At 45.4% G+C, this 21,172-nt stretch overlaps 1 protein-coding gene across 2 annotated transcripts in view; it reads left to right on the forward strand.

The window, feature by feature from the left end:
• The window catches only part of add2 (adducin 2 (beta)), a 211,345-nt gene that overhangs the window by 98,938 nt on the left and 91,235 nt on the right, over positions 1–21,172 (forward strand). For both annotated transcript variants that reach the window (XM_068001269.1, XM_068001268.1), the window contains exons 4-6: positions 13,895–14,122; positions 14,821–14,956; positions 15,544–15,695. In XM_068001269.1, coding sequence (XP_067857370.1) covers positions 13,928–14,122; positions 14,821–14,956; positions 15,544–15,695 — 483 coding nt within the window. In that variant the 5' untranslated portion in view covers positions 13,895–13,927. The remainder of the gene's footprint in view (positions 1–13,894; positions 14,123–14,820; positions 14,957–15,543; positions 15,696–21,172) is intronic.

A 21,172-nucleotide genomic window follows, 5' to 3' on the forward strand; every position in this document is an offset into this window, starting at 1 on the left:
TTAGTGACACTGTGAATATAGTGAGAAGGTTTCCTGTCAGTGCTGTGTGTTAGTGACACTGTGAATATAGTGAGAAGGTTTCCTGTCAGTGCTGTGTGTTAGTGACACTGTGAATATAGTGAGAAGGTTTCCTGTCAGTGCTGTGTGTTAGTGACACTGTGAATATAGTGAGAAGGTTTCCTGTCCGTGCTGTGTGTTAGTGACACTGTGAATATAGTGAGAAGGTTTCCTGTCCGTGCTGTCTGTTAGTGTCACTGTGAATATAGTGAGAAGGTTTCCTGTCCGTGCTGTGTGTTAGTGACACTGTGAATATAGTGAGAAGGTTTCCTGTCCGTGCTGTGTGTTAGTGACACTGTGAATATAGTGAGAAGGTTTCCTGTCAGTGCTGTGTGTTAATGACACTGTGAATATAGTGAGAAGGTTTCCTGTCCGTGCTGTGTGTTAGTGTCACTGTGAATATAGTGAGAAGGTTTCCTGTCAGTGCTGTGTGTTAGTGACACTGTGAATATAGTGAGAAGGTTTCCTGTCGGTGCTGTGTGTTAGTGACACTGTGAATATAGTGAGAAGGTTTCCTGTCAGTGCTGTGTGTTAATGACACTGTGAATATAGTGAGAAGGTTTCCTGTCAGTGCTGTGTGTTAGTGACACTGTGAATATAGTGAGAAGGTTTCCTGTCCGTGCTGTGTGTTAGTGACACTGTGAATATAGTGAGAAGGTTTCCTGTCGGTGCTGTGTGTTAATGACACTGTGAATATAGTGAGAAGGTTTCCTGTCAGTGCTGTGTGTTGGTGACACTGTGAATATAGTGAGAAGGTTTCCTGTCAGTGCTGTGTGTTAGTGACACTGTGAATATAGTGAGAAGGTTTCCTGTCGGTGCTGTGTGTTAATGACACTGTGAATATAGTGAGAAGGTTTCCTGTCAGTGCTGTGTGTTGGTGACACTGTGAATATAGTGAGAAGGTTTCCTGTCAGTGCTGTGTGTTAGTGACACTGTGAATATAGTGAGAAGGTTTCCTGTCGGTGCTGTGTGTTAATGACACTGTGAATATAGTGAGAAGGTTTCCTGTCAGTGCTGTGTGTTAGTGACACTGTGAATATAGTGAGAAGGTTTCCTGTCAGTGCTGTGTGTTAGTGACACTGTGAATATAGTGAGAAGGTTTCCTGTCAGTGCTGTGTGTTAGTGACACTGTGAATATAGTGAGAAGGTTTCCTGTCAGTGCTGTGTGTTAGTGACACTGTGAACATAGTGAGAAGGTTTCCTGTCAGTGCTGTGTGTTAGTGACACTGTGAATATAGTGAGAAGGTTTCCTGTCAGTGCTGTGTGTTAGTGACACTGTGAATATAGTGAGAAGGTTTCCTGTCGGTGCTGTGTGTTAATGACACTGTGAATATAGTGAGAAGGTTTCCTGTCAGTGCTGTGTGTTGGTGACACTGTGAATATAGTGAGAAGGTTTCCTGTCAGTGCTGTGTGTTGGTGACACTGTGAATATAGTGAGAAGGTTTCCTGTCAGTGCTGTGTGTTAGTGTCACTGTGAATATAGTGAGAAGGTTTCCTGTCAGTGCTGTGTGTTAGTGACACTGTGAATATAGTGAGAAGGTTTCCTGTCAGTGCTGTGTGTTAGTGACACTGTGAATACAGTGAGAAGGTTTCCTGTCAGTGCTGTGTGTTAATGACACTGTGAATATAGTGAGAAGGTTTCCTGTCAGTGCTGTGTGTTAGTGACACTGTGAATATAGTGAGAAGGTTTCCTGTCAGTGCTGTGTGTTAATGACACTGTGAATATAGTGAGAAGGTTTCCTGTCCGTGCTGTGTGTTAGTGACACTGTGAATATAGTGAGAAGGTTTCCTGTCAGTGCTGTGTGTTAGTGACACTGTGAATATAGTGAGAAGGTTTCCTGTCAGTGCTGTGTGTTAATGACACTGTGAATATAGTGAGAAGGTTTCCTGTCCGTGCTGTGTGTTAGTGTCACTGTGAATATAGTGAGAAGGTTTCCTGTCCGTGCTGTGTGTTAGTGTCACTGTGAATATAGTGAGAAGGTTTCCTGTCCGTGCTGTGTGTTAGTGACACTGTGAATATAGTGAGAAGGTTTCCTGTCAGTGCTGTGTGTTAGTGACACTGTGAATATAGTGAGAAGGTTTCCTGTCAGTGCTGTGTGTTAGTGACACTGTGAATACAGTGAGAAGGTTTCCTGTCAGTGCTGTGTGTTAGTGACACTGTGAATATAGTGAGAAGGTTTCCTGTCAGTGCTGTGTGTTAGTGACATTGTGAATATAGTGAGAAGGTTTCCTGTCAGTGCTGTGTGTTAGTGACACTGTGAATATAGTGAGAAGGTTTCCTGTCAGTGCTGTGTGTTAGTGACACTGTGAATATAGTGAGAAGGTTTCCTGTCAGTGCTGTGTGTTAGTGACACTGTGAATACAGTGAGAAGGTTTCCTGTCAGTGCTGTGTGTTAGTGACACTGTGAATATAGTGAGAAGGTTTCCTGTCAGTGCTGTGTGTTAGTGACACTGTGAATATAGTGAGAAGGTTTCCTGTCAGTGCTGTGTGTTAGTGACACTGTGAATATAGTGAGAAGGTTTCCTGTCAGTGCTGTGTGTTAGTGACACTGTGAATATAGTGAGAAGGTTTCCTGTCAGTGCTGTGTGTTAGTGACACTGTGAATATAGTGAGAAGGTTTCCTGTCAGTGCTGTGTGTTAGTGACACTGTGAATACAGTGAGAAGGTTTCCTGTCCGTGCTGTGTGTTAGTGACATTGTGAATATAGTGAGAAGGTTTCCTGTCCGTGCTGTGTGTTAGTGACACTGTGAATATAGTGAGAAGGTTTCCTGTCAGTGCTGTGTGTTAGTGTCACTGTGAATATAGTGAGAAGGTTTCCTGTCAGTGCTGTGTGTTAGTGACACTCTGAATATAGTGAGAAGGTTTCCTGTCAGTGCTGTGTGTTAGTGTCACTGTGAATATAGTGAGAAGGTTTCCTGTCAGTGCTGTGTGTTAGTGACACTGTGAATATAGTGAGAAGGTTTCCTGTCAGTGCTGTGTGTTAGTGACACTGTGAATATAGTGAGAAGGTTTCCTGTCAGTGCTGTGTGTTAGTGACACTGTGAATATAGTGAGAAGGTTTCCTGTCCGTGCTGTGTGTTAGTGACACTGTGAATATAGTGAGAAGGTTTCCTGTCAGTGCTGTGTGTTGGTGACACTGTGAATATAGTGAGAAGGTTTCCTGTCAGTGCTGTGTGTTGGTGACACTGTGAATATAGTGAGAAGGTTTCCTGTCAGTGCTGTGTGTTAGTGACACTCTGAATATAGTGAGAAGGTTTCCTGTCCGTGCTGTGTGTTAGTGACACTGTGAATATAGTGAGAAGGTTTCCTGTCAGTGCTGTGTGTTAGTGTCACTGTGAATATAGTGAGAAGGTTTCCTGTCAGTGCTGTGTGTTAGTGACACTGTGAATATAGTGAGAAGGTTTCCTGTCAGTGCTGTGTGTTGGTGACACTGTGAATATAGTGAGAAGGTTTCCTGTCAGTGCTGTGTGTAAGTGACACTGTGAATATAGTGAGAAGGTTTCCTGTCCGTGCTGTGTGTTAGTGACATTGTGAATATAGTGAGAAGGTTTCCTGTCCGTGCTGTGTGTAAGTGACACTGTGAATATAGTGAGAAGGTTTCCTGTCCGTGCTGTGTGTTAGTGACATTGTGAATATAGTGAGAAGGTTTCCTGTCAGTGCTGTGTGTTAGTGACACTGTGAATATAGTGAGAAGGTTTCCTGTCAGTGCTGTGTGTTAGTGACACTGTGAATATAGTGAGAAGGTTTCCTGTCAGTGCTGTGTGTTAGTGACACTGTGAATATAGTGAGAAGGTTTCCTGTCAGTTCTGTGTGTTAGTGACACTGTGAATATAATGAGAAGGTTTCCTGTCCGTGCTGTGTGTTAGTGACACTGTGAATATAGTGAGAAGGTTTCCTGTCAGTGCTGTGTGTTAGTGACACTGTGAATATAGTGAGAAGGTTTCCTGTCAGTGCTGTGTGTTAGTGTCACTGTGAATATAGTGAGAAGGTTTCCTGTCAGTGCTGTGTCTTAGTGTCACTGTGAATATAGTGAGAAGGTTTCCTGTCAGTGCTGTGTGTTAGTGTCACTGTGAATATAGTGAGAAGGTTTCCTGTCAGTGCTGTGTGTTAGTGACACTGTGAATATAGTGAGAAGGTTTCCTGTCAGTGCTGTGTGTTAGTGACATTGTGAATACAGTGAGAAGGTTTCCTGTCAGTGCTGTGTGTTAGTGACACTGTGAATATAGTGAGAAGGTTTCCTGTCAGTGCTGTGTGTTAGTGACACTGTGAATATAGTGAGAAGGTTTCCTGTCCGTGCTGTGTGTTAGTGTCACTGTGAATATAGTGAGAAGGTTTCCTGTCAGTGCTGTGTGTTAGTGACACTGTGAATATAGTGAGAAGGTTTCCTGTCAGTGCTGTGTGTTAGTGACACTGTGAATATAGTGAGAAGGTTTCCTGTCAGTGCTGTGTGTTAGTGACACTGTGAATATAGTGAGAAGGTTTCCTGTCAGTGCTGTGTGTTAGTGACACTGTGAATATAGTGAGAAGGTTTCCTGTCAGTGCTGTGTGTTAGTGACAATGTGAATATAGTGAGAAGGTTTCCTGTCAGTGCTGTGTGTTAGTGACACTGTGAATATAGTGAGAAGGTTTCCTGTCAGTGCTGTGTGTTAGTGACATTGTGAATGCAGTGAGAAGGTTTCCTGTCAGTGCTGTGTGTTAGTGACACTGTGAATATAGTGAGAAGGTTTCCTGTCAGTGCTGTGTGTTGGTGTCACTGTGAATATAGTGAGAAGGTTTCCTGTCAGTGCTGTGTGTTAGTGACACTGTGAATATAGTGAGAAGGTTTCCTGTCAGTGCTGTGTGTTAATGACACTGTGAATATAGTGAGAAGGTTTCCTGTCCGTGTTGTGTGTTAGTGACACTGTGAATATAGTGAGAAGGTTTCCTGTCAGTGCTGTGTGTTGGTGTCACTGTGAATATAGTGAGAAGGTTTCCTGTCAGTGCTGTGTGTTAGTGACACTGTGAATATAGTGAGAAGGTTTCCTGTCCGTGCTGTGTGTTAGTGTCACTGTGAATATAGTGAGAAGGTTTCCTGTCCGTGCTGTGTGTTAGTGACACTGTGAATATAGTGAGAAGGTTTCCTGTCAGTGCTGTGTGTTAGTGTCACTGTGAATACAGTGAGAAGGTTTCCTGTCCGTGCTGTGTGTTAGTGACACTGTGAATATAGTGAGAAGGTTTCCTGTCAGTGCTGTGTGTTAGTGACACTGTGAATACAGTGAGAAGGTTTCCTGTCAGTGCTGTGTGTTAGTGACACTGTGAATACAGTGAGAAGGTTTCCTGTCCGTGCTGTGTGTTAGTGACACTGTGAATATAGTGAGAAGGTTTCCTGTCCGTGCTGTGTGTTGGTGTCACTGTGAATATAGTGAGAAGGTTTCCTGTCAGTGCTGTGTGTTAGTGACACTGTGAATATAGTGAGAAGGTTTCCTGTCAGTGCTGCGTGTTAGTGACACTGTGAATATAGTGAGAAGGTTTCCTGTCAGTGCTGTGTGTTAGTGACACTGTGAATATAGTGAGAAGGTTTCCTGTCCGTGCTGTGTGTTGGTGTCACTGTGAATATAGTGAGAAGGTTTCCTGTCAGTGCTGCGTGTTAGTGACACTGTGAATATAGTGAGAAGGTTTCCTGTCAGTGCTGTGTGTTAATGACACTGTGAATATAGTGAGAAGGTTTCCTGTCAGTGCTGTGTGTTAGTGACACTGTGAATATAGTGAGAAGGTTTCCTGTCAGTGCTGTGTGTTAATGACACTGTGAATATAGTGAGAAGGTTTCCTGTCAGTGCTGTGTGTAAGTGACACTGTGAATATAGTGAGAAGGTTTCCTGTCAGTGCTGTGTGTTAGTGTCACTGTGAATACAGTGAGAAGGTTTCCTGTCAGTGCTGTGTGTTAGTGACACTGTGAATATAGTGAGAAGGTTTCCTGTCAGTGCTGTGTGTTAGTGACACTGTGAATATAGTGAGAAGGTTTCCTGTCAGTGCTGTGTGTTAATGACACTGTGAATATAGTGAGAAGGTTTCCTGTCAGTGCTGTGTGTTAGTGACACTGTGAATATAGTGAGAAGGTTTCCTGTCAGTGCTGTGTGTTAGTGTCACTGTGAATATAGTGAGAAGGTTTCCTGTCAGTGCTGTGTGTTAGTGACACTGTGAATATAGTGAGAAGGTTTCCTGTCAGTGCTGTGTGTTAGTGACACTGTGAATATAGTGAGAAGGTTTCCTGTCAGTGCTGTGTGTTAGTGACATTGTGAATATAGTGAGAAGGTTTCCTGTCCGTGCTGTGTGTAAGTGACACTGTGAATATAGTGAGAAGGTTTCCTGTCCGTGCTGTGTGTTAGTGTCACTGTGAATATAGTGAGAAGGTTTCCTGTCCGTGCTGTGTGTTAGTGACACTGTGAATATAGTGAGAAGGTTTCCTGTCCGTGCTGTGTGTTAGTGTCACTGTGAATATAGTGAGAAGGTTTCCTGTCAGTGCTGTGTGTTGGTGACATTGTGAATATAGTGAGAAGGTTTCCTGTCCGTGCTGTGTGTTAGTGACACTGTGAATATAGTGAGAAGGTTTCCTGTCCGTGCTGTGTGTTAGTGACACTGTGAATATAGTGAGAAGGTTTCCTGTCAGCGCTGTGTGTTAGTGACACTGTGAATATAGTGAGAAGGTTTCCTGTCCGTGCTGTGTGTAAGTGACACTGTGAATATAGTGAGAAGGTTTCCTGTCAGTGCTGTGTGTTAGTGACATTGTGAATATAGTGAGAAGGTTTCGTGTCAGTGCTGTGTGTTAGTGACACTGTGAATATAGTGAGAAGGTTTCCTGTCAGTGCTGTGTGTTAGTGACACTGTGAATATAGTGAGAAGGTTTCCTGTCCGTGCTGTGTGTTAGTGACACTGTGAATATAGTGAGAAGGTTTCCTGTCAGTGCTGTGTGTAAGTGACACTGTGAATATAGTGAGAAGGTTTCCTGTCCGTGCTGTGTGTTAGTGTCACTGTGAATATAGTGAGAAGGTTTCGTGTCCGTGCTGTGTGTAAGTGACACTGTGAATATAGTGAGAAGGTTTCCTGTCAGTGCTGTGTGTTAGTGACACTGTGAATATAGTGAGAAGGTTTCCTGTCCGTGCTGTGTGTTAGTGACACTGTGAATATAGTGAGAAGGTTTCCTGTCCGTGCTGTGTGTTAGTGACACTGTGAATATAGTGAGAAGGTTTCCTGTCCGTGCTGTGTGTTAGTGACACTGTGAATATAGTGAGAAGGTTTCGTGTCCGTGCTGTGTGTAAGTGACACTGTGAATATAGTGAGAAGGTTTCCTGTCAGTGCTGTGTGTTAGTGACATTGTGAATATAGTGAGAAGGTTTCGTGTCAGTGCTGTGTGTTAGTGACACTGTGAATATAGTGAGAAGGTTTCCTGTCAGTGCTGTGTGTTAGTGACACTGTGAATATAGTGAGAAGGTTTCCTGTCAGTGCTGTGTGTTAGTGACATTGTGAATATAGTGAGAAGGTTTCCTGTCAGTGCTGTGTGTAAGTGACACTGTGAATATAGTGAGAAGGTTTCCTGTCAGTGCTGTGTGTTAATGACACTGTGAATATAGTGAGAAGGTTTCCTGTCAGTGCTGTGTGTTAGTGACACTGTGAATATAGTGAGAAGGTTTCCTGTCAGTGCTGTGTGTTAGTGACACTGTGAATATAGTGAGAAGGTTTCCTGTCCGTGCTGTGTGTTAGTGTCACTGTGAATATAGTGAGAAGGTTTCCTGTCCGTGCTGTGTGTTAGTGACACTGTGAATATAGTGAGAAGGTTTCCTGTCAGTGCTGTGTGTTAGTGTCACTGTGAATACAGTGAGAAGGTTTCCTGTCCGTGCTGTGTGTTAGTGACACTGTGAATATAGTGAGAAGGTTTCCTGTCAGTGCTGTGTGTTAGTGACACTGTGAATACAGTGAGAAGGTTTCCTGTCAGTGCTGTGTGTTAGTGACACTGTGAATACAGTGAGAAGGTTTCCTGTCCGTGCTGTGTGTTAGTGACACTGTGAATATAGTGAGAAGGTTTCCTGTCCGTGCTGTGTGTTGGTGTCACTGTGAATATAGTGAGAAGGTTTCCTGTCAGTGCTGTGTGTTAGTGACACTGTGAATATAGTGAGAAGGTTTCCTGTCAGTGCTGTGTGTTAGTGACACTGTGAATATAGTGAGAAGGTTTCCTGTCAGTGCTGTGTGTTAGTGACACTGTGAATATAGTGAGAAGGTTTCCTGTCCGTGCTGTGTGTTGGTGTCACTGTGAATATAGTGAGAAGGTTTCCTGTCAGTGCTGCGTGTTAATGACACTGTGAATATAGTGAGAAGGTTTCCTGTCAGTGCTGTGTGTTAGTGACACTGTGAATATAGTGAGAAGGTTTCCTGTCAGTGCTGTGTGTTAATGACACTGTGAATATAGTGAGAAGGTTTCCTGTCAGTGCTGTGTGTAAGTGACACTGTGAATATAGTGAGAAGGTTTCCTGTCAGTGCTGTGTGTTAGTGTCACTGTGAATACAGTGAGAAGGTTTCCTGTCAGTGCTGTGTGTTAGTGACACTGTGAATATAGTGAGAAGGTTTCCTGTCAGTGCTGTGTGTTAGTGACACTGTGAATATAGTGAGAAGGTTTCCTGTCAGTGCTGTGTGTTAATGACACTGTGAATATAGTGAGAAGGTTTCCTGTCAGTGCTGTGTGTTAGTGACACTGTGAATATAGTGAGAAGGTTTCCTGTCAGTGCTGTGTGTTAGTGTCACTGTGAATATAGTGAGAAGGTTTCCTGTCAGTGCTGTGTGTTAGTGACACTGTGAATATAGTGAGAAGGTTTCCTGTCAGTGCTGTGTGTTAGTGACACTGTGAATATAGTGAGAAGGTTTCCTGTCAGTGCTGTGTGTTAGTGACATTGTGAATATAGTGAGAAGGTTTCCTGTCCGTGCTGTGTGTAAGTGACACTGTGAATATAGTGAGAAGGTTTCCTGTCCGTGCTGTGTGTTAGTGTCACTGTGAATATAGTGAGAAGGTTTCCTGTCCGTGCTGTGTGTTAGTGACACTGTGAATATAGTGAGAAGGTTTCCTGTCCGTGCTGTGTGTTAGTGTCACTGTGAATATAGTGAGAAGGTTTCCTGTCAGTGCTGTGTGTTGGTGACATTGTGAATATAGTGAGAAGGTTTCCTGTCCGTGCTGTGTGTTAGTGACACTGTGAATATAGTGAGAAGGTTTCCTGTCAGTGCTGTGTGTTAGTGACACTGTGAATATAGTGAGAAGGTTTCCTGTCCGTGCTGTGTGTTAGTGACACTGTGAATATCGTGAGAAGGTTTCCTGTCCGTGCTGTGTGTTAGTGACACTGTGAATATAGTGAGAAGGTTTCCTGTCAGTGCTGTGTGTTCGTGACCCTGTGAATATAGTGAGAAGGTTTCCTGTCAGTGCTGTGTGTTAGTGACACTGTGAATATAGTGAGAAGGTTTCCTGTCCGTGCTGTGTGTTGGTGACATTGTGAATATAGTGAGAAGGTTTCCTGTCAGTGCTGTGTGTTAGTGACACTGTGAATATAGTGAGAAGGTTTCCTGTCCGTGCTGTGTGTTAGTGTCACTGTGAATATAGTGAGAAGGTTTCGTGTCCGTGCTGTGTGTTAATGACACTGTGAATATAGTGAGAAGGTTTCCTGTCCGTGCTGTGTGTTAGTGACACTGTGAATATAGTGAGAAGGTTTCCTGTCAGTGCTGTGTGTTAGTGACACTGTGAATATAGTGAGAAGGTTTCCTGTCAGTGCTGTGTGTTAGTGTCACTGTGAATATAGTGAGAAGGTTTCGTGTCCGTGCTGTGTGTAAGTGACACTGTGAATATAGTGAGAAGGTTTCCTGTCAGTGCTGTGTGTTAGTGACATTGTGAATATAGTGAGAAGGTTTCGTGTCCGTGCTGTGTGTTAGTGACACTGTGAATATAGTGAGAAGGTTTCCTGTCAGTGCTGTGTGTTAGTGACACTGTGAATATAGTGAGAAGGTTTCCTGTCCGTGCTGTGTGTTAGTGACACTGTGAATATAGTGAGAAGGTTTCCTGTCAGTGCTGTGTGTTAGTGACACTGTGAATATAGTGAGAAGGTTTCCTGTCAGTGCTGTGTATTAGTGTCACTGTGAATATAGTGAGAAGGTTTCCTGTCAGTGCTGTGTGTTAGTGACATTGTGAATATAGTGAGAAGGTTTCCTGTCAGTGCTGTGTGTAAGTGACACTGTGAATATAGTGAGAAGGTTTCCTGTCAGTGCTGTGTGTTAATGACACTGTGAATATAGTGAGAACGTTTCCTGTCAGTGCTGTGTGTTAGTGACACTGTGAATATAGTGAGAAGGTTTCCTGTCAGTGCTGTGTGTTAGTGTCACTGTGAATATAGTGAGAAGGTTTCCTGTCAGTGCTGTGTGTTAATGACATTGTGAATTTCGGTGATGATTTCCTTGGTTTCTGTTCTTTTGCTATTGAGATGACCTCTGTACATCCTTCTGTTGACCTGTTAAATTTTGGGAAATCACTGCTTGGGGAGCCTTAAAAGAAGCTCAAATCTTATTTTTTTAATGCACCAAAAATGGCTGCACCTTCAGTTGGGTGTCAGCCTTCACTCAGTGGTAACTTCTTATCTCTGAGTCTGAAGATTGTCGGCTCAATCATCTGGGCTGATATCTCGGTGCAGTTCTTCAGCCGTTCCGCACTGTCGGAGGTGCTATCTTTCACATGAGATGATAAATGAGGCCCTGTCGGTCTTCTCAGCCGGATATAAAATATCCTACAGCACCATTGGAAGAAGGGCAAGGGAGTTCGCCTGGTGCCCTGGTCAACATTTATCCCTCAACCACCCACCATATAAAAACATGTTGACTGGTTCCTCTGCTCTGGAATTCCCTCCCTAAACCTCTCCACCCCTCCCTCCTCCTTTCAGACGCTTCTTAAAACCTACCTTTTTGACCAAGGGTTTGGTCACCTGTCGTAATGTCTCCTTTTGTGGCTTGCTGTCAAATTTTTTTCAGTAACGCTGCTGTGAAGCGCCTTGGGAACTTTTACTCTGTTAAAGGCGCTATATGAATGCAAGTCGTCGCTGTTTGCTTGTCGCTGTTTGTGGGATCTTGCTGTGCACAAATTGGCTGCTGCGTTTTTCAACATTACAACAGTGACTGCACTTCAAAAGTAATTCATTGCAGGATGCACTGCAGCAACTCGCCAAGGCTTCTTCGACAGCACCTCCCAAACCCGCGACCTCTACCACCTAGAAGGACAAGAGCAGCAGGTGCATGGGAACAACACCACCTGCGCGTTCCCCTCCAAGTCACACACCATCCCGACTTGGAAATATATCGCCGTTCCTTCATCGTCGCTGGGTCAAAATCCTGGAACTCCCTTCCTAACAGCACTGTGGGAGAACCTTCACCACACGGACTGCAGCGGTTCAAGAAGGCGGCTCACCACCACCTTCTCAAGGGCAATTAGGGGGATGGGCAATAAATGCCGGCCTCGCCAGCGATGCCCACATCCCGTGAACGAGTAAAAAAAATGCTTTGGATCGTGAAAGGCAATATATATAAATGGAAGTTCTCTCTTCTTTGTCCCTTCACGATCTGTCCAAACCTTCACTCGCACAACCTTTCGGAGTACCAACGAGCTCTGTGGTTGGACAGTGTGCAGCTGACTGAGAAAGCAATGAATGCCTCCATCCAATTCCTATTTTGGTGCAAGTGTATAACATAAAACTGCCCATAATTCATCACATATTGCCACTGAATTGGAACTGTGAAGATGGCTCATGTGGTCATTAGAAATGTCACTCTGGTGCAGCAGTAAGGAATCTTACAACACCAGGTTATAGTCAGGTGAGCACTCACTCACCTGACGAAGGAGATAATCTCCGAAAGCTTGTGATTTTCAAATAAAACTGTTGGACTGTAACCTGGTGTTGTAAGATTCCTTACATTTGTCCACCACAGTCCATCACCGGCATCTCCACATCATGGTACAGCAGAGGGAGCTCTTCTGAGCTTAAGCTTAAGGCTCTTCACTTGAAACCTGATGTGGAGATGCCGGTGATGGACTGGGGTTGACAATTGTAAACAATTTTACAACACCAAGTTATAGTCCAGCAATTTTATTTTAAATTCACAAGCTTTCGGAGGCTTCCTCCTTCCTCACCTGAGGAAGGAGGAAGCCTCCGAAAGCTTGTGAATTTAAAATAAAATTGCTGGACTATAACTTGGTGTTGTAAAATTGTTTGCACTTAAAACCTGGCTGTGTTAAGTCTGCCATAGGTGTGCACAATGCTGACACTAAAGCTAAAAAAAAGTGATCGAATTATTCTGTTTCATTGCAATGACACCCATCACCCAATAAGCAAGAAAATTTACTTGAAAATGATTGGTTTTTTTTGGAATAAAGTGTGAATTGGTGACAGGAAATGGCCACTTCACTCCCAACCCTTGGCTAGTTTCTCGCAACAATTAGATTCTTCAGCCAACTGAATTCATCCAACTGTCTCCCACACTCGATGATTCAAGGTGGCCATGTGACTTTAATTGGCACAGCGCAGTGTTCTATCAGAAATAGAATATAACCACCAGTGCAACGGCAGACCCCCCGAGAGAGCAGATGGTCCACCTGACAAAACAACACAATGCTGAAGAAAAGTCCACTTCTCGATTTCTTTCTCTTTGAAATAGCTCTCGTTTCCAGGCACCTCGAATCTGCACCGTTTGCTGCTTCAGGGTAGACAGCGCGCTCCACTGAGTGAATTTCAGAGAAACATTCTGTGCAGTGAAAGGATTGGAAGGAGCTCCAGCCACCCCAGGGGCCAACATTGCAGCTTGTGAAAGGATGAAATAGCTTCCCGATAAGCAACGGGCAAAGTTTCATTCTTTAATTTCCCTTCAATAAGGATCGAGGACGCATCAGTTCTACACCTATCTCTCAAACAGAAGCTTAACCTGCATTGGGTGAAAAAAATTATATATTCCTGAAATAAAGATATTGCTGTCAATGCTTTATTAATTTTATTTTCTTTTCTTCCCCTGAAGTCTCCTCTGTTCCTTACCTGATATCATTAGAATGGCCACCTTCCACAGGCTCCCCACATGCAGTTCGAAGGCTGGTTGGTTGGAAGCAGGGAAGAGCGATTTTCACTCCCTCTCTCGGAAGCTTGGGGTCTCCTTCGCAACCAGTGTCTCCTCAGCAACTGTAGTTTTAGTGATGCTGGTTGAGGGATAAATATTGGCCAGGACACCAGGGAGAACTCCTCCCGCTCTTCTTCAAAATAGTGGCCATGGGATCTTTTACATCCACCTGAGAGGGCAGACGGGGCCTCGGTTTAACGTCTCATCCGAAAGACGGCACCTCCGACAGTGCGGCGCTCCCTCAGTACTGCACTGGGAGCGTCAGCCTGGATTATGTGCTCATCAAGTCTCTGGAGTGGGACTCGAACCCACGACCTTCTGATTCAGCGGTGAGAGTGCTCGCCGCTGAGCCACGGCTGAGACCTCGTGACTTGCTTGCCTGTCTTCGCGGATGTTGTTTGAGGGGCTGGGCATTCTCCTGTGGCCTGGCCAACATTCCTCCCTTCACTCAAAAAAAAATCACCGACAGTTTGAAGCACTTTGAAAAGTTTCACTGATGTGATAAATTCTGGTCCTTGGATGATGCCAAAGAGTGCGTTCAGAATTTAACATCCGTGGGATCGGAGATTAATGTGCGAGCGCCAGCATCAGTAGATCCAATGGCTGGAGAGAAAGGGACTGCTCGAGATCTGATTCCTTGTTGGAAGGTAATTCACTGACTGGTTTTATTGTCCTGTCCAGGAAAGGGGATCAGCGGCAGAATCGAACCCAACTATGAGCAGTGAGACCGCCCAGGAGGTTCTGTCGGTGCCCTCTCCGCCAAGCTCCACCCGAAAGGAGTGCTATTTCGACCGGGTCTCTGAGGATGATCCGGAATATCTTCGACTGAGGAACATGGCTCCAACCCTGAGGCAGGACTTTAACCTGATGGAGCAGAAAAAGCGAGTGACCATGATCCTGCAAAGTCCAGTGAGTAATGGTACAAGTCAGTCTGGTGAGAGCTGCAGGTACTTGCTCGGTAAGCACTACTCACCTGTGTAGCATTGGATTAATGCGCAAGGGTAAATGTTCTGCTTCTCCACTCCGGGGCACACAGCCTCCCCTGAGGAGAGTGTGGATCAGAAAAATCACACGGGCTACAGCCCGTGATATCTGTCCATAGAGAATCAAGCGCCCTGAGCTGTCACTAATGGAATGAGTGTCTCCACTCTCTGCTGGCTCTTTGTGTCTGAAGTGAAATGATGCTGGACAACATCAGCCCAGTTCCCAGCCAGTGCCAGGTGACAAACAAAAATCACCCATCGTTTGCAGGACATCGCAGTCTCGTTCAGAGACGCCGCAAGGACGGTTACTGTTTGAAACGGGAGCGTCACAACGGTGCAGCAGGGGATGGTCTTGAAGGGATGGAGTTAAGGTGCATTGGGGGTAAGAATAAAGGGAGATCACCCGGTATTTGAACCTGAAAGTGGAAGAAAAAATCCCACACTTTGTGCCACTCCGTGATAAACCTCATCATGAGCTGCACCGTAAAGGATTCATTCAAAACAGGTTAATGCCTCCAATAAAAGAAATTTGATTCAAGCATCTTAAATGGTAACACCGCTGACAGTAATTACCAGGCTGTTGTGCTGAGTACCAGTGACAAGGTCCATTGGGGTTTTTTTTAGGCCTTCAGAGATGAACTGGAAAGTTTGATCCAGGAGCAGATGAAGAAAGGAAATGACTCCTCCAACCTCTGGGCACTGCGTCAGATTGTGGATTTTATGACGAGCACTCCATTGACAATCCCCACCTCACCGCTCGGTAAGGCCGTGAGTTGCAGTCTATTCAGTGTTTTCGATTTACTTCCTGTGTAAACTTTTCCTCCCTCAGCACCAAACATTTCGGGTTGGATGATTTGGTGTCCTCTTAAACACACAGCGATAATTCCCTCTCCTCCCCACACACACACTTTCCCCACCTCGCGTTCCCACACTGGTCAGTCTCAAGATAGGTCAGTCCTGTTGACTTGAGTGTAACCTCCAACTGATTTCTTTCACAAAAATAACATATTTGTCGCCACTTCTGATGAGGCAAGTCCTTGGACCCAATCCCACTCAACCTTGCGAGCAACAATGGTGAATGGTCTTGGTTGCGTCCAATGTACAGTGAAAGTTCTGGTTGGTCGTAACATGGGCGTAACATTGCAAACCACTCAAATCCTGTCAAAGAATACAACACCAGAGAAAAGGATGTAACAGTCGTGCCGACTGAGAGGTTGTGAGCACAAGGGAAATTTACAAGAAACTTTGTGTCTTCGCGTCTCACATTTTGTATTAATATGCAAGCACTGGGCTTGCTGATAAGCGAGCAGATAAGTAATTTTTTTTAACTCTTTCTGTCAAAAAAAGGGGTGACGATGGTCGCACCAATCAATGACTTCCGAACAACTGAATCTTTGGCCTTTGTCAAGGGAGAGAGACTAATGCGATGCAAGATTGCCAGTATCCATCGACTGTTGGACCTCTTTGGTTGGGCTCAGCTTGCTAACACATACATCACAGTGAGTAGGATTGGTGAGACCACACGCTCAGGGGATGTATCCCTTATTAAAAACAGCAGAGGTTCACTCAAATGAGAATGGATGAATTCTGCCCGTCGACAATTCTGAAGCTTTCCTTCCTGCTGGTTGGTATTTATGTGGATATTTGAAAGTGCAGGGAAGAAAGGCCCTAAAATCGGCAAATAGGATGCTGCATTTTATACACAGGACATTGGTTTTATTTGGGCACGACCCTGGTGAGGCAACTTGGACATGACCTTGTGGGGGAAAGAGATGTATTTGCTCAAGAAGGTGAGCGGTTGGCTTTGAACTGTCAGTGCAGTGCCTGTAAGGAAGTCCTCACTTGGCATATTTGCAAGGGACATTTGGAAAGGTGTATCTGGGTCGGAAATGGTCTCCTCACTGTCACATCCATGTCACCATTTCTCTGAGCAAAAGGGCAGCCCCCATATTCTCATTCTCTCATTCTCTCTCTCTCTATCTCCTCTCTCCTACGCTGTCTTCTTTCTTCTCTCTCCTCTCTCTGTCTGTTTCTCTCACTCCTCTATCTGCCTCTCTCTCTCTCTCTGTCTCTGTCTCTCTCTTTCTCTCTCTATCACCCTCACTACCTCTCTCTTTCTCTCTCCCCCCTCCCTCTTTTTCACCCTCCCTCTCTTTTTTCTCTCTCTCTCTATGTCTCCCTCTCTCTCTTTCCCTCTGTCTCCCTATCTCTCTCTCTCTATCTCTTTCTCCCTCCCTCTTTTTTTCTCTCTCTCCCTCTCTCTATGTGTCTCTGTCTCTCACTCTCTCTCCCTCTCTCTTTCCCTCTGTCTCCCTAATTCTCTCTCTCTCTATCTCTCTCTCTTTCTCCCTCCCTCTTTTTTTCTCTCTCTCCCTCTCTCTATCTCTCCCTCTTTCCCTCTGTCTCCCTAATTCTCTCTCTCTCTTTCTCCCTCCCTCTTTTTTCCTCTCTCTCCCTCTCTCCCTCTGTCTATGTCTCTATCTCTCACTCTCTCTCCCTCTCTCTCTTTCCCTCTGTCTCCCTAATTTTCTCTCTCTCTCTATCTCTCTCTCTTTCTCCCTCCCTCTTTTTTCCTCTCTCTCCCTCTCTCTCCCTCTCTCTATGTCTCCATCTCTCACTCTCCCTTTCTCTCTTTCCCTCTGTCTCCCTAATTCTCTCTCTCTCTTTCTCCTTCCCTCTTTTTTCCTCTCTCTCCCTCTCTCTATGTCTCTGTCTCTATCTCTCCCTCTCTCTATGTCTCTATCTCTCACTCTCTCTCCCTCTCTCTCTTTCCCTCTGTCTCTCTAATTCTCTCTCTCTCCCTCTTTTTTTTTCTCTCTCTCCCTCTCTCTCTATGTCTCTCTCTCTCCCTCTCCCTCTCTCTCACTCTCTTTCTATGTCTCTATCTCTCTCTTTCTCTCTCTCGCTCTCTGTCTCAGGTGCCTCTTAGACACTCTATACATTCCAATCTCTGAAACAGGTCGATTGTATCAGTCCCTGAAGTTACACCTTCCGAGTCCATCATATAAAACCCAAACATGGACGGAATTCCAGGCTTCGGCCTGGGCCGTTGTTGAACTCACCGCACTCTGATCTTTCCAGGTCGGGGAGCGACACAGCTCAGCTTGCTGCTTGTACTGGAGCAGCTGATTTATGTGGAATGGGAAGCAGGAGCCGATCGCTCTGAAAGTGTTCCCTCGCTGTGCCTCGAACTTTATTCCTTACTTAAATCGAGTGTCATCTTCCACCCTCCCTCGTCTTCACTTTGCCATCGTGTTGCTTGAGGTTGCTCCTTGAGCCCAGACTGAATGAAATGTAATCGCCCAGCCTTGGGACAGTACCAGATCGGATCTGTCTGTTATGCAGGAACATCAGACATGAAGGCAGGAGAAAGAACACTTGCACCAAGCCCACTCATTCTGCCGATCCATTTAATCTCTTAAGTGGTTGTTTTGCATAAATACTCCATGACCCTCATTGCGAGTCAAGCAAAACCCCACAATATCTGTCGACTTACGCTATTTAAACTGTTTAGACAATAAACTCCACAGACAGTAATCTCCCTGCACCCCAGCACCGGACGAATCGTCTTATTCTGTCTGGTTGAGAGCAGGGCTGACATGACATTAAATCCTTTTTATTGGCAGCTTGCTCAATGAGTCATGGGTCGATACTGATTCCCCTGAACTGAACCAGAATTGAATCTGAGAAATAAAATTCGGCCACAACACTGCAGGACTCTCAGTTAAATCAATAGAAATTCTCAGTGGGAGGTGAACAATGTGACAGTTCCACAGCGGCCGACATACGTGTCGACTAAAGTGGTGCAGGTTATGAGTGGTGTGGGTGCTCTCAGGCTCTCGTTGGGAGGAGGTACGTGTGGAACATAAACACCATCACGGACCCGCTGAGCCGAGTGGCCAGATTCTGGGCTGTATATTCTGTGTAATTTTACGTCATAGTTAAGCCGAGGTGTGATTGGAGAAATTGAGGGCGCAATTAACAAGTGAAACCTCGACTCAGAAGAAGGCCTGCCCCCATCCCAAGTCATGGATATGTACAGCAGCCTTCAATTACAACAGTGTCTGCTGTGCCCATTAACTGGTCAGAAAGAACTGAAGAAATGTCTCGTTAAGGACAAGATTGGAGCTTGTAAGAGTTTGTATCGGCACAGATCAGTGCGTTCTAAACGCGTCTGTGTGGAGGTCCCCTCAAATATTAATATACTTTCAGGGGCCCTCTCAAATATTGGCACACCCCCTAAAATATTGATACACTCTCTCAGGAACCCCCTCGAGTATTGGCACACCTCTGTGCACCCCATCAAATATTGATACACCCTCTCAGGAACCCCCTCGAGTATTGTCACACTCCTGTGCACCCCCTCAAATATTGATACACCCTCTCAGGAACCCCCTCGAGTATTGGCACACTCCTGTGCACCCCCTCAAATATTGATACACCCTCTTAGGAACCCCCTCGAGTATTGTCACACCCCTTTGCACCCCTCAAATATTGATACACCCTCTCAGGAACCCCCTCGAGTATTGTCACACTCCTGTGCACCCCATCAAATATTGATACACCCTCTCAGGAACCCCCTCGAGTATTGTCACACCCCTTTGCACCCCTCAAATATTGATACACCCTCTCAGGAACCCTCTCGAGTATTGGCACACTCCTGTGCACCCCCTCAAATATTGATACACCCTCTCAGGAACCCTCTCGAGTATTGGCACACTCCTGTGCACCCCTCAAATATTGATGCACCCTCTCAGGAACCCCCTCGAGTATTGGCACACTCCTGTGCACCCCTCAAATATTGATGCACCCTCTCAGGAACCCTCTCGAGTATTGGCACACTCCTGTGCACCCCATCAAATATTGATACACCCTCTCAGGAACCCTCTCGAGTATTGGCACACTCCTGTGCACCCCATCAAATATTGATACACCCTCTCAGGAACCCTCTCGAGTATTGTCACACTCCTGTGCACCCCCTCAAATATTGATACACCCTCTCAGGAACCCTCTCGAGTATTGGCACACTCCTGTGCACCCCATCAAATATTGATACACCCTCTCAGGAACCCTCTCGAGTATTGTCACACTCCTGTGCACCCCCTCAAATATTGATACACCCTCTCAGGAACCCTCTCGAGTATTGTCACACTCCGCTGTACCCCTCAAATATTGATACACCCTCTCAGGAACCCTTTCGAGTATTGTCACACTCCTGTGCACCCCCTCAAATATTGATACACTTTCAGGGACCCTCTCGAGTATTGGCACACTCCTGTGCACCCCCTCAAATATTGATACACTTTCAGGGACCCTCTCGAGTATCGCAACACTTCCAGCAAACCCCTTTGGACCTTGGAAAACTCCCAAGGACTCCCTCAAATACGGACAAATTCCCCCGGACCCCTGAAATCCGGGCAGACTCCCAGACACCTCTGTCCTAATTCAGTTGGATGGTGAGAGCTATTCAAAGGGAATTGCATTAATTGAAGGAAATGTTTCTGCCCTGGTGCAAGGCAATAGGAAACAATGTGTTCGTGAGTCAACAAATACAGAAAAGCACAGACATTTATGAATTGGCGGACCCCCTCACCCCCACTCATGGATTCCCTTGTGTCCCAGGAACCCACTTTGTGAACCTCTGGCTATTGGGAGGAGGCACGTTGGATTCAGCCCTTGTGCAGGGAGTCTGTGGAATGCAACAGGCTAAGATTGAAGACTCTGAGTTGCCATGTCTGTTAGATGGATTTCATGGCGCTTTGAAGGTGAAGGAGAAAATTCTCTTTCAAATTGTTACCTGCAGTTTTGCTCAGAAGATAATGTAAGTGAGAGGGTCGGTTGGACACGGTGTGTGAAAGCTATTTTCTTGTTGCCAATTCCTGACCTTGATGTGAGCATCCTCCCCTCACTCGTCATGGAGAAGCACAGGCCTGGTCTCCCAGCCACCGCAGTTGGATTCAGGGGTGGAGAACCTTATAAAAGGAAAGAGATTTTACAAAACGAAGCCAACACACGTGACACACGGTATCATGGACTGATTAACGGTCAACACCTCAAAATCAACTTTGCTACATTCAGTTTTGTGCTGCAGACGGATATGGCGATCGGGTTAGATGAAGTAAGGTGGGAGGAGGTTCGGGTGGAGCATAAACACACCGGCATGGACCAGTTGGGCCGAATGGCCTGTTTCTGTGCTGTACATTCTATGTAATTTTTACAATACCATTTGATGGAGGTTTGACAATGGAAGATTCACAAAAAGTGGCCATTTACTTGAAGATGTGCCTCCCTAAGTTGCCTGAAGTAACTGACACCCGTACACAGTGTTTCCACGATACAAACTCTGGAGAACAGTTAGTGTGGGAAAGGTTTTGGGAGCCTCGTTGTGCTGCCTGGAGACCGTAACACCATTGCTGTTCTGTCAGCAGCATTTGTTGTTTGTTGAATACTGCTCCAAAGATGCTGATCCCTCGTGTCAGGGCCTGAGTTAAGAGGAAAGGTACTGGAGAAAATTCGGCTTCTCATCCTCGAGTCTGAGTGGTGGCCTTGTCGAGGGAAAGAAGGTTGGAAATGGTTTCAGAAGAAATGGATCCAGAAAATTACTTCAAATTCGTGGGGGAGCCCAAAACTAGGGGCCATAAGTATAAGATAGTCACCGATAATCCAATCGGGAATTCAGGAGAAACTCCTTTACCCAGAGAGTGGTGGGAATGTGCAACTCGCTCCCACAAGGAGTATTGAGGCGACTAGCATAGATGCATTTAAGGGGAAGCTGGATAAACACATGAGGGAGAAAGGAATAGAAGGTTATGCTGATAGGGCGAGATGAAGAGGGGAGGGAGGAGGCTCGCGAGGAGCATAAACACCAGCATAGACCAGTTGGGCCGAATGGCCTGTTTCTATGCTGCAGATTCTATGTAATTCTATGTTAGTAAATTGCTGGAGGCGGACAAGGGGACACAGGTTCAAACCTCTT

This window comes from Heptranchias perlo, chromosome 20 (genome assembly GCF_035084215.1).
Source record: "Heptranchias perlo isolate sHepPer1 chromosome 20, sHepPer1.hap1, whole genome shotgun sequence".
Lineage (NCBI taxonomy): Eukaryota > Metazoa > Chordata > Chondrichthyes > Hexanchiformes > Hexanchidae > Heptranchias > Heptranchias perlo.